Here is a 14,204-nt window from a genome sequence, read left to right on the forward strand (position 1 = left end):
GACTTATTTCGCTTAAAGGAATTTCGGCTAAGAACTTGTTCGGTTAAATATACTTTTGGTTGATAACCTTTCTACCTCGTTAAGTTGTTTGGTATAAAGACTCGTTTCTTTTATGACAAAGTTTACATTTCAAAAGAATATTTATTTGGTTATTTAATTTCAGCTCGAACCCCAAAATGGAAAGTACTACAAAATTCGTGAAAACCACGCGAGGAAAAGATAAATTAGCTACAATGGTTACTATTATACGAGGAATAGCGCAACCCAAACAGCTTCTTATTGGCGATGTGAAGATCGAATGTGTCCCGGTCGCCTCATCTTGAGTAGAAATCAACAAATTATGAAAACCTCGGATCATAACCACGCAGGTGGTGCTGAAAAAGTGCATGTGTTGCAAGCAAAAAACAAAATTACAAAGTTAATGCTTTTAGCCTTTCTGCCTATTGTTATGATGTACCGGGAAGAGGATTCATGTTTAAAACAAGAAGAACCAGAAAATACATTGCCGTTTATTGAATACATAGGCCATACTTTTGTAAACGGGATGTAAAGACGAAATGGAAGACGGTTCAAGCCATTATTTTCAGTACACGAATGGAATGTTTATGAGCTCACACTCGAAGGTAACGCTCGTACGATAAATTCTGTAGAAGCATGGCATAGACGATTTGGTGTATTAGTTAGAGCTCATTCAAATTCATATAACGTTCTGGATGCTCTAAGAAGAGAAGAACAAATCATCAAAACAAGAATATCTCAACTTACCGTAGGAGCAAGCCCAAAGAAAAAAAAAAATACAAACGTAGCAAGAAGAGAAAAAAGAATTTACAATATTGTTGCCGACTACCAGAATCGTTCAGTGGAAGATTACCTCAGAAGCATTGAATATAATTAGGGTTCTTTCTAAATACTATCTCTTATTTACATTTTCATTAAATTTTTGTGTAGTAATAGTTATAATTTTATCTTTACTATAACCTTATAATTGATATTTTGTAAAGTCTCTTAATTTTTACTTGTATTTATTTTACCTTTTTATATACTTTATGCATTTTAGACCAAAGTGCCTTAGACGAATGTTTTTGCTTTTAGACCAAAGCGCCTCAGACGAATGTGCTTTTAGACCAAAGTGCCTTAGACGAATGTGCTTTGACGAAAGTACTTTAGACGAAAAGTCCTAGACCCATATATATATACACACACACACACATATATATATATATATATATATATATATATATATATATATATATATATATATATATATATATATACTATACCTGCATATGAGTGTATATGGGTGTGAATGTGCTTTGGTGTGTGCAGTCCGGACAACTATAAAATTAAATGTCCAAATAAATCAACGTAAATATCCACTTAAAACTGTCCCGCCCCCCCTCCCCCAAAAATACTGCTTTTTTTTAATTTTGCGTTTTGAATTAAATCTAAATATGTCTATTTCTATCCGCTTGTTGTAATAAGAAGCTTTCACCCCATTGCAGCATCGTTGTGGACTCCTGAATTAACGGGAACATAACCATAAGAAACTCATCCTGATTATATATATATATATATATATATATATATATATATATATATATATACTATATATATACACACACACACACACACACACATATATATATATATATATATATATATTTATATATATGTATTTATATATATGCATATCTATAGATATATATACCTACATATGTACATTTATACACTTATATGTATATGCACACACACACACACACACACACACACAACACACGTATATATATATATATATATATATATAATATATATATATATATATATATATATATATTATATATTATATATATTGTATATACACACACATGCACATATATAAGACTACACACACACACACACATACATATATATATATATATATATATATATATATATATATATATATATATATACAATCACAGTACATGCACGTGACTTCATTAAATAAGCGAATACCACAGGAAAATGCGGTATTTGCTTATCTATCTATCTAACTATATATATATATATATATATATATATATATATATATATATATATATATATATATATATATATATATATTATATATATAGAGAGAGAGAGAGAGAGAGAGAGAGAGAGAGAGAGAGAGAGAGAGAATTCTTGATTAAACAGCTATATTTACAGAGGTCATGAGCAAGGAGGGAGACTTCGAAAACTGACTCAGGGACCAACAATGAAAATGAAGATTTTGAGTCAGTACCTTCACAAGATGGATTCAATCAGTCTGGAATTCCTCGACAAGTAAGTGAATGTCTCAAGTGTTTCCTAGAATTTATCTGGGAAGTATATTATTTACAAGAAATTTACTTTGCCAGTGATTTCAATATTAATTAATGTTCATCGATGTTTTGGAAATTCAATTTGCTTTTGCTAGCCATTAGTGTTTCACGGGTTCTATATAAGGAAATGTTTTCATTTTGATAAATAGAGGATAAACTAAAGCCTGCAATAGATTGCATGAAAACTAAATTGTTTTTCCAGTTTTGAAACTCCAAGACAGAATGAAAATCCCCTCAAAGTAACTCATTAAAGATAATGGAAATAGAGAATTATTAAATGGCGATGAAAACAATTATTACCTTTTCCATGTCAGAAAAAAAATCAAATTTATTACTTAGACGAACTTATTTCAATTTATTTTTAAACTAGAGGGCGATGAATTCCAAAAATATTTTTATCAAGAATGAGAGATAAAACACTCTCGTACTTACATTTATTTCTTTTAATTATGAATATTGTGGAACTACGAGATTCACCGAGCGTTTGTTCGGTTATCATTGAGCAAGAACTATCGATGAAACCTATTGGAATCATGGCACAATTCTCACGTGACGCTATGGTGCTAATTATCATTATTATTATTCATATAAATATGGGTCTCGCAAATTTCTCAAGATTAGGATCGTCCGAAGCATAAGCCCCTGATTCTCTGCAAAATTTAAGATCTTTTTTTATTTGGATTCGTTTTTGGCGTTTTAGTTGTTCAAACGAAACTTAACAAAGTTTAAATCTAGGTTCATGAAGATGCTGAAAAGATGTCATTTCTTGATAAAATAAAGCTAACGTGCTTTAACGTTTCAGGATTTATGGATTAAGAGACGAGAACAACGACCTTCCAGAAGACACACTTGATCATATTTTTCACTGGGCAATGGAAAGTAAGTGTGATTTGACTAAACGACCTCCTTTTTTGTTCTATTTGAGATTTTGCTTGCACTTGGGGACTCTCAAAGATCCTTGCCTACAATGATTATAAATAACTAGGTTATCGTGTATAGTCATTAAGTGGTTCTTGTGTTCTCCTCAGGTTAATATCTACTTTTTTCTTGGATAGCATTTTTAATTTTTGTCACCTGTCATCCTTTTTCTAGTTAAAAAATTCATTTAATACCCTTCTCAAGGATGGGGCCAAGGAATTTTTGAATGACCCTTACATACAAGAAAAAAATCTGACGATTCTATGTTTCCATCGTTGAATTTCGCATTATCTTTATATTATATACTCAAACCACCCCATTGACTTTAACTTTAAACATTATTATTCATCATCTTTCTCGGTTAGGCCCAAAAATTTCTGAATAACCCTCAAATTAGTGAAATAGAGGGATAAACTATGAAGATAATTTATTGCCTTCCTAAAACAGGAGACGGGATATCAGCGAGGCTGCTGATGAGTTCAGATAAACTGATCCAACTGGGTTTTCATGTTAAGTGTGTGCTAATAATAGTATCGGAATCTGTATGATCCTGAACTAATTCTTAAAGAATCTATGAACCTTAAGTTTTAAAATGGGCCATATAGTTATAATAGGTGCAAGGATAGTTCATGAAAATGATCGAGAACAAGTTTATCTAAAAAATTAGTGCTATTTCTAACAATCAATAAAAGGCAGCAAATTACAAATGTTTCCTTACATTTAATTTGTCATAATGTCAAAGAGAGCTTTATTTCTTTTCATAGAAAGTATACCTAGAATTCTACTAAATAGTAACACGTTTCCTTATTCAATTTCTCATAATGTCAAAGAATGCTGTATCTATTTATAGAAAATATCCATAGAATCTTACTCAAATCTTCCTAAAAGTATCAATGAGCTGAAATATCCAACGCATGATGTAATTCTTCCAATCTATCAATTATTCAAGGCTTGTGTCTGGTAACCTTCAGCAGAAGAATCGGATGCTTCGAGGGTTCCGAGGAAAGCGCGCAAATCATACAGGATATCCACAACTTTCTGATTTCCGTTCGAGAAGTAGCGTTTGAATTCGGAAACCTGTGGCAGTGGTTCCGAACACCAGCCTACAGGAAATTTGAGAGAGCTCACAACAAAATTCTGGAGTAAGTGCAATAGAGTTTGTTTATGGAACAGAGTCATTTCCACATAAAATGATTTTATTTTGAGTTTTTTTATCGGCAGCAGTAAAGCGAGGAGAAATGAGGAAGACGATATCATGACAATGTTTTTAGTTTTCTGAAAAGAAAACTATTGTGCCGGCTTTGTCATGCGTCCGACTTTTTTCTGTTCGCCCTCAAATCTTAATGCCTACTGAGGCTAGAGGGCTGCAAATTTCCATGTTGGTCATCTACTCTCCAGTCATTAAACATACCAAATTGCATCCCTCTAGCTTCAGTAGTTTTTATTTAGGCTTAAAGTTAGCCATAATCGTGCGTCTGGAAACGATATAGTCTAGGCCACTACTGGGCAGTGGTCAAAGTTTCATGGGCTGCGGCTCATACAGCATTATACCGAGACCACCGAAAGATTGATCTATTTTCGGTGGTCTTGATACGATGCACAGAAAACTCTATTACTCTGGAGAAACTTCGGCGTATTTTTTACTTATTTTTTTTTTTATAGCTGATAAACAGCTATTTTATTTGCTAGGATTAAATATAATGGCTTTAAAAAGAGCAGTAGCCACTGGGACATCATGAAACTCTCATAGATTTGATATGTGATTTGAAAATCTTGAAGAAGTTTTGTGGGCACCATTAAATCCTGTTAATGTTATTCCTAACTCAAAAGTTAATAATGGTACTTTAGTGGTAAGAATAGATATTGATCAGCCTTCGAAATCTCTGCCCAGTAACTATTTCCCACTTTTATTCCTTTGACCTTTCCAGTAATCCAAAGCCAACGTTTTCCTTTTTCTATATAAAATGTGTTCATTATAAATTATATCATTTTGCTCTGTTGAACTGAATAATGGTACTATGTTGTCGATACATTCCTATTCAGATCCTTTAACTTTCGTGGCATAAATGAAATCAATTATCATTTGAACAATTCGTTTTACATCACGAAATTCTGGTATAGAATAAAAGGTTATGCGAGGTCCCATGCTTTCCCGAGGATCTCTGTGATCAAAATTCAGAGGAACATCTGCAGAGACGAGTCCTTCCTTTTCCCAGGTACGTCAGAGAAGTCGTTGAGAATTCAAAGGTTACGCTCAAGTCGAAGTTGGAAGACGACAAAGATCTCGATTTGATCGAAACGCTTCTCGCCACCCCAGGAATGAAACTGAGCGATATGTACACGTACTTGGTGGATTTCCTTGCTGCCGGGATCGACAATGTGAGTAAAATTACATAGGTTTAGTTAATCTTTTCTGTCGCAAACGAACAGCGAAGACAAATAGACTGATATAAAACAGCATCTCCGAAATGGACTGCATATCAAAATTAGGAGGTACCAAATAAAAGTGGGTAAAGGCGACTTTACTGGTCGTTTGTTTTTGGATAGAAATATCAACAATTCTATGATGCATAAAATGATATTATTATGAAATATTAAAACACAGCATATCCTTGTATAAAAGAGGACAATTCTATATTTTTCGTATCTGTACTGCTGCTACGATTGCACCAAAATATAATTCTTTTATAATCAAACCGTAAACTTAAATTTCCTCATAACTGCCCATTCCCATTCATCAGACTAGTTTCACTGTTTCAACGCTGCCAGGCTTTCTATCTAATGTAGTGGTTGTAAAAATAGTTGGTTATTAAAAGTACGCTCCTAGTAATTTAATTTTATGCAATCAACTTATTCCAATCCTCTGAGAGTTATTGATGTTTGACAAAACTTCAGCCGTGGATTTCATTTACTTTTTTTTTTTTTTTTTTTTTTTTTTTTTAAATAACCGGAACCTCTTCTTTCTGTATTTCCCTTTACTTCCTCTTACTTCTTCCTAATGGACACCATATTCTTTGGAAGCTTGACTTTCAAATTAATGACCCACTGTGGGCTTGTACCATATGAATAGGTTTCATCTTCTGAATAATAATGAAAACCCTACACTGTAGAAAGATCTGTACACGGTCTTATTCACTGGTTCCGCCGACGTTTTCCTTTCACTTATATAACCCTCATTCGAAAGGACCTAAGGGCAAAAATTGCACGTCTGCTGCAGTGGCGGATTTAAGGGGGTGGGGGGCACCTGGTCAAGTGCTCCCCCACCAGGGATATTAATAATAGAACATTGTTCTCTTTCAATAATTCATTATAAGTAGCACAAATATGCTTTGCTAATGATTATTTCAACAACAACAACGAGGACTGTACAACAGCTACTACTGCTATGTGTATATATATGTACCGTATGTGTGTACGTTACGTACATACACGATAATCCTAGGTGCCCAGCCGGCCCCTAAAAAAGAAAAAAAAAAATCTTGATCCACCACTGATCTGGTGTAGGAATGAGCTTCTTTTCAACTCTCGGTGCAGCCTACTGGAATAGGGCATATCAATTTCAAGTCATAAAGTCTATAATGAGTTTATATAACTTATGTCAGTCATAGTATAGTTTTTCGTGATGTTAGATATAGTATCTGGATAGCTAATCATATTACATTTCATAAATATGAGAGAGAGAGAGAAGATGTCACGTAAACCACTGAATTGTCAGAGAGAGAGAAAAAAAGTACGGAAACTAATTAGTACACACCAAAGCAGCATTTAAACAGACAGCACATAATTTTATAAAAGAAAGATGTATTAACCTCCGAAAAATATTCCCAGACATCCGCAACAGTCGCCTTCACAGTGCTGAACTTGGCGAGACATCCAGAGAAGCAAGCCAGAGTCCAAGACGAACTGGACAGGGTCCTCGGCAAGGAGGTGGACGAGCTGAAACCTCACCATTTGAGCCAGCTGTCGTATCTGAAGGGAGCCGTTAAAGAAACTCTGAGGTAAATAAGCCGATGATTTTATTCTAAATGAGTTCCGAGAACATAATAATAATAATAATAATAATAATAATAATAATAATAATAATAATGATAATAATAATAATAATAATCTCTCGAAACAGACTGAATCCGGTGTCTTTTGGGATCATAAGAGAACCAGAGAGCGATGTTGAGATTGGAGGCTACACGATTCCTGCTGGGGTAAGTCCAGTCTTGCATAGGACTGTGTAACTAAAGCACAGAATCACGTGTCAACGCAAGATAGTGAACAATCCAAACTATTTTCAGCTGATCACGAGCATGACACGTTATTGTAAAATGTCGCTGCTGAAGATTCTCGATGAGTAACACTTGCAGTCTATGGGTCTAAGCTTCAACTTTTTGAATTCCATTGCCTCTAACTGGCTATGATTTACAGATTTCTCCTTGCATAGATTTTACCCATGCATATATTTAACATCTAAAGATACATACATATAATATACATATATATATACATATATATATATATATATATATATATATATATATATATTCATGTATATATATATGTATATATATATATAAAATATTATATATATATATTATATATAATATAATTATATATTATATATATATATATACAACCATTTATATATATATATATATATATATATATATATATATACATATATATATATATATATATATTTATATATATATACATACATATATATATATATATATATATATATATATATATATATATATATACACGTATATATCTTTTTCCCACAATAAGTAGTTTCCTTCAATTCACGATGAGTCAATGATACACGAAACAACAGTACTTTTCAAACGGGGCATGACGGATGGACTTGTTTAGAATGCATTTACATTCTAAGGTGCTTCAATTATCTGTGCAAAATGCGAATCAGCAATAAGTCGAACCACACTTGCATGTACTCATTTGCGCCTGAATGTTAAAGTCCTTTAATCTTCATACCATTTTCATTCTTTATCCTTCCTTCTGAACTTTCAAATCAAACTTGCACTGCTTTAATTCATCGTCCTATGTTCACTTTATGCCATCAATCCATTTCCAGATTGCGATACGTCATTTCACCCTAACTATCTTACCTTCCCTTCGTTTATTCCTTTTCTGTTTCTTCAAACTCAGTAATATATACTATGCAAACAATTTGTCTTTATATTCTAAAAGCTTTTCTGTCATCTACACTGCACTTCAGTGAAGAAGACTTGGCTCAAAAATCCCCTCGCGTATTCCAACATTAGCTTCCCTACTGATTGATTACACGCAGACACTCAGCTCGCATAATCCGTGTAACACATATTCTCTCATCATATAGCTGGTTCACTTAAGGTAGATTTTTGGGTGAGTCCTATGACTAGGAGACGTTTGTTTGGTGGCCGCTGATTGGCTGGGAGCTGCCTACCTCCCTGTACCAGCCAATCAGCGGCCGCCAAACAAACGTCTCGTAACCATAGGGCTCATCTAAGAATCTACCATAAGTGAACCGGCTATACCAACATCAGTCTCATTTATTCTTGAACACCTATATGAGCGAACTGCTTCCATTTATTCATCGTTTAATCTTCATGGTTTCCTTATTTGACCGTCCTGACTTTACTTTTGCTTATGTTTTCAAAATGTCTTTGCAGTTTTGCTTTACTATCCCAAATGTATCTTTAAATTGCAAAATATTACAATCATCAGTCATTCCACACTCCGTTGATGATCTGATCTCGTTCATAATTTATTTCTCAATGATATTAAATAACCTAAAGGACATAATGCATTTCCGTTTCAGACGCACTTTTAAACCAAATCAGACTCATTTTTTTCTAGATGTTAGGATAGATACCGAGTTTGATTTATTAATTTCTTAATATTTTTTACCCAACATATCTCACCGGAATTTTTTTCTCTAGGTCTATGCGCGTGCATAACATACAGCTTTCCCCAATAGCGCTCAGACTTCTTGCAAAAAGATTTGTTTCATAACCATATATCTCTCGCTTCTTTTTGAGTCTTCCCTTCATGCTGTGTTACCTACGTACCGTTGATATTCCCTCAGTCACAGTTGGAAGAATGTGTATTGTTACTAATAAAATATAGGCATGGAGATATATATTTATGGTCATAGGACAGATCGACAATTTTCTGGAAAAGATCATTGACGCACGTTTACTCTCACGACGCTTTTCAGTTCGCTGTTTTCGTACTGACCAAACAATCTGCCATGATGGAGGAGCATTTCCCAAAACCTACGGAATTCCTGCCAGAACGCTGGCTTCGTGACCGACCGATGGGTTCTATCAATCCCTTCGCTTCCATACCTTTCGGCATAGGGCCTCGCAGCTGCATTGGCAGAAGACTTGCTGAACAGGAAATGTATACGCTACTTGCCAGGGTGAGTTTAGTAGCTGGGTTTTGATTGCTTCATCTTTAAGTTTCCTTTTTAATTTTAATTTGATTTTGCTTCCTGAAAAGATATTTCGGATCTTTCTTAGATAGTGACCCCCAAGGGTGTTTGGGAGTCGTTATCTAGGAATATTTACAGTCTTTTGTTTACGTTTTTACCGCAATCCACAAATGGGATTGTACTAAACACGCCTCCGCAAAGGTGGATACATACCGTTTTAAAACACGGAATGTTTTGATTAAGTTAGTAACAACGAGATAAATTGCCACATCGAATATTCTTCTTTGTCTTATCATCATTGGTTAGGATACCACTATAAGAAAAGATATATAGTTTCTGTATCTAGGTCTTGGACGAATACTGAATATGAATAAAAGCAAGATACTCTGCTAAGTAACTATAGGTGTTATACGAAGTGTACTAGTAACATGGGTCTTAGAAGACGAAATTTTCAGAATATATACATTTCAATATACATATTGAAATATATACATTTCAGAATATATACATTTCAATAAACATTTCTTTCCTTCTATTGTGGCGACTAGCTGAATAGCTAAGCTTCATCGAAACCAAATAACTTTTGTCGTTTATCAAAGATAGAATATCTCTCGGCTATTCATAGATTTACAGAATATATTTTATCTTCAATAAATCCCAAAAAGTTATTTGATTTCAATGAAGACAACTGGTTAGCAACTAGTTCCCACAGCAGAAGGGATGATACGCTGACAGCCATACGCATTTCGGTGCGCACATAAGAGGAATTTACGCTAATACAGATTCGTTTCCATGTGCAACCAACTTTAACAAACGCTATTCAGCTGATAGTTGCTACCATGGGCGCCCGCACATGGGGGCTAGAGGGGGCACTTGTCCCCCCCCACCCTGAAAGCCTAGAAAAATATATATATATATATATATATATATATATATATATATATATTATATATATATATATGTATACACACACACACACATATATATATATATATGTGACGGTACTTACTTTCATCGCACAGATCTAAGGTAACGTGCGCCGTGGAGGCTGTACTTTGGGGAATTAGGCTTATATAAATTCTTCTTGTCTTGCTCAATGTTCTTAATCTGGAATTCGTTAAAAGGGTTCTAATTTTGGATGAGAAATTAATTGATATGTTTCTTTGCATTAAGTTTATTCTTCGTTAGGGTTCTTACAAATGTTTTCCACCTTCTGAGTTACTGGGCTCTTGGACTGATAAAACTTAATTGGCTCTTGTTGCAATTACGAGTCTATAGGCACGAGGGAAATTTACTGAGTATTTGATTGTCACTTTCACTGTCTTTGATTGATTCGCACACCACACTTTTGCACCTGTTCTTCTTCTGGGGATTCTTCTGTCTTTCTCTCTCTTCTCTGCCTGTTGCTGCGCCACTGGTTCTCCCCTCCTTCCCCTCTTCGTCGTTATCTTCTCTTGACTTCTCTGTTCCCCTTTTTTCTCTGCTCTCCTTTCTTCTCTCTCTGTCTGCCCTTTTTGTTGGGTTGAAATCTCCTTAGCCCCGCCTTTGGATTTTTGGATTCTGACTGGGTGTGGCATTTTCTGAAAGACCTTTTGTGTCTTAGTGGCTACAGACATTATACAAGACCGCCTTCCTGTCATGCCTTCTACCATGATTCGTAGGCTCTGAATTTGTATACGCCTCCTTCTTCATGTCCTGGCTTCTTGGGGGCGTATCCCTTTAGTAACCTCATAGGTCATTCGTTGATACTTCTTTTGGGCTGTCTTATGACCAACACTCATGGCTTTTGATTCGTCGAAGTCCTTAGGTCTATCTCGAGAGGGTGGAGCACTTAAGAGTTCGGCACTCCCCTCCTTTGAACAACGGGTCATAGAATTCCTTTTTAACGTATGCCAGATGGCTCTCTCTGACCTGTTCACGATGGGAACGGCGATTAGTCATAGGCGCTAATGAGAGTAGTTTCCAATTTCTCGAATAGGCCTGGTAGATATCGCTCGTCGCCCATAATCTCTTGTTGGTCACTAATCGCTAGTACGGACAGAGGTATTTTGGGGGAGATGGAAACCAGATGTCTAATGGCTAAAAGCCTAATGTTTTGAGTAACAAAATCCCTTCTCTAAGAAAAATCATTATCTTATTCCCTTTTCTCTTTTCTTCCTTATTATCCGTTTCATGCCTTTTTCTTAAGTATTATTAAGTTATTGTCTTTTGGAATAACGACACTGTGCCACACTATTACATATATATATATATATATATATATATATATATATATATATATATATATATATGCAGTGGAACATCGTACCAATAATATATATGTGGAGCAAGGTGCGATAAAGAAAAAATACAGTGTTACATTGACTTTTTTTTCAATAGTTCCATATACTGTTCAGCTGAATTCAAATATTCTGGAAAGAACAACGCAGTTATATAGCTACCGTATACAAAAATATTATTACAATACATAATGATACCTTTAATTTACTTAAACTGAAAGATATATCGTAAAATGGAAGGAAAACAAAGTGATGTAGTTAAATGTAAATAATATGCATATATATATATATATATATATAATATATATATATATATATATATATATATATATAATATATATATATATAATGCATATATATTACATTTAACTACATCACTTTGTTTTCCTTCCATTTTACGATATATCTTTCAGTTTAAGTAAATTAAAGGTATCATTATGTATTGTATATATTTGTATACGGTAGCTATATAACTGCGTTGTTCTTTCCAGAATATTTGAATTCAGCTGAACAGTATATGGAACTATTGAAAAAAAGTCAATGTAACACTATTTTTTCTTTATCGCACCTTGCTCCACATATATATTATTGGTACGATGTTCCACTGCATATATATATATATATATATATATATTATATATATATATATATATATATATATATATATATATATATAGGTCATATCACATTTCCGTGATTCATATATATATCGAGCTACAATGTCCTTTAATATCTAATTCGCTCAACCTCGGAATTAATATATGCTTAACCGAAGGGGAATTTTTTCTCGATAATAGACTTGCCTGACCGGGGCGCGAACCCACGGAGCCTCTTGCGGTGGTGTAGTAAGGTAAAGCTTCACTGACGTTCCCGGTCCAGGCAAGTCTATTATCGAGAAAAAATTCCCCTTTGGTTAAGCATATATGAAAATATATTAATTCCGAGGTTGAGCGAATTAGATATTAAAGGACATTGTAGCTCGATATATATATATATATATATATATATATATATATATATATATATATATATATATATATATATATATATATATATATATATATATATATATATATATATATATATATATATATATATATATATATATATATATATATATATACACATAAAATTTGCCCCCTCTTGGAAAATATGCTGCGGGCTCCCATGGTTGCTACGAAGAGAATCCGTACGTTTCGCCTTCTGACAAAATTAATTCACATTCCAGATGTTCCACAAGTACAACTTCGAGTGGCGACACGGAGACGTTGGCACTAGGATGAACTTGCTCCTCCTGCCTGATAAACCTCTGAGGTTCACGATGACGAAGAGACAGTGAAACTCTCCCTCGGAATGCTTCCGATTTCATGATTCTCCTTATCTTCATTTTCCGTTTTTATCCCATGCTTTATTTATTTATCTTTCAGTGACAATACGGTCTCTGTTATCTCTCTCATTATTTTGTAAAACAGCTGGGAAAACTTTTAAGTTTTCATTTAATTTCAGTGCTTTCTGCGCTGTAGCGAAGTGGAGTAACTACGATTTACGTTTTATTTCTTAAAATTTAGTTGCAAAAATAGCTATTCATCAGTAGTCAATAAATGTTAATTCAGAGACAATGTTTGTAACATTTCACCAGTGAAAAGAAAAATGCAAAAAGGCTGACTTTTACACCTAATTTGTTAGGGATTAGTTCCCAGATATGTCTATCGACTATTATTAAAGCTCTCTAGGACCTGTGAATAAAAAAAAGAATCGAAACAAATGCATTGTTTATGCTAATCCAGATGCTTATTGGTCTTAATGAAGCATCCTTTAAAAGAGAGAGGGGTTGAATTATACATAGAACTGGTGTGAACTAAGGCCCTTACAGTATACGATTGAATTATCCTAGTTTACTGAAACATTACGCCCGATGCTTAAACATTACTCTACCTAGAAGGGGCAGACAAGGGTGAGCGCAGCAAATTGCTCTTCTCCTAAACTACCAGGGTTAATGGGAGCAAAAAGTGAAGATTCTTCCCACATTGCCTGATGGTACTTGCGTGGACAAGGATTATTTAAGTGTCTGAGTTTACCGTACTCTTATGGTATTTTAAACAAGACTAAGGAATTCTCTGCGCTACTTTGGTTTGTTATCTACGTGTCACCTACTCCGAGGTGCTATACTAAACGTGGCGGAAGCCCCTTTGGGACGCCGTGTTTAGTACTAGCCCCTCGGGGATCAAAGATATCGTTTAT

The 14,204-nt window shown here is 34.2% G+C and overlaps 1 protein-coding gene across 3 annotated transcripts in view; it reads left to right on the forward strand.

Moving 5' to 3' along the window:
- The window catches only part of LOC135218619 (probable cytochrome P450 49a1), a 20,449-nt gene extending 6,867 nt beyond the window's left edge, over positions 1-13,582 (forward strand). For all 3 annotated transcript variants that reach the window (XM_064255054.1, XM_064255053.1, XM_064255055.1), the window contains exons 4-11: positions 2,188-2,304; positions 3,145-3,221; positions 4,210-4,402; positions 5,477-5,639; positions 7,089-7,258; positions 7,381-7,459; positions 9,469-9,672; positions 13,192-13,582. In XM_064255054.1, coding sequence (XP_064111124.1) covers positions 2,188-2,304; positions 3,145-3,221; positions 4,210-4,402; positions 5,477-5,639; positions 7,089-7,258; positions 7,381-7,459; positions 9,469-9,672; positions 13,192-13,302 — 1,114 coding nt within the window. In that variant the 3' untranslated portion in view covers positions 13,303-13,582. The remainder of the gene's footprint in view (positions 1-2,187; positions 2,305-3,144; positions 3,222-4,209; positions 4,403-5,476; positions 5,640-7,088; positions 7,259-7,380; positions 7,460-9,468; positions 9,673-13,191) is intronic.
- Positions 13,583-14,204: the final 622 nt, after the last annotated feature.

This window comes from Macrobrachium nipponense, chromosome 9 (genome assembly GCF_015104395.2).
Source record: "Macrobrachium nipponense isolate FS-2020 chromosome 9, ASM1510439v2, whole genome shotgun sequence".
Classification (NCBI taxonomy): domain Eukaryota; kingdom Metazoa; phylum Arthropoda; class Malacostraca; order Decapoda; family Palaemonidae; genus Macrobrachium; species Macrobrachium nipponense.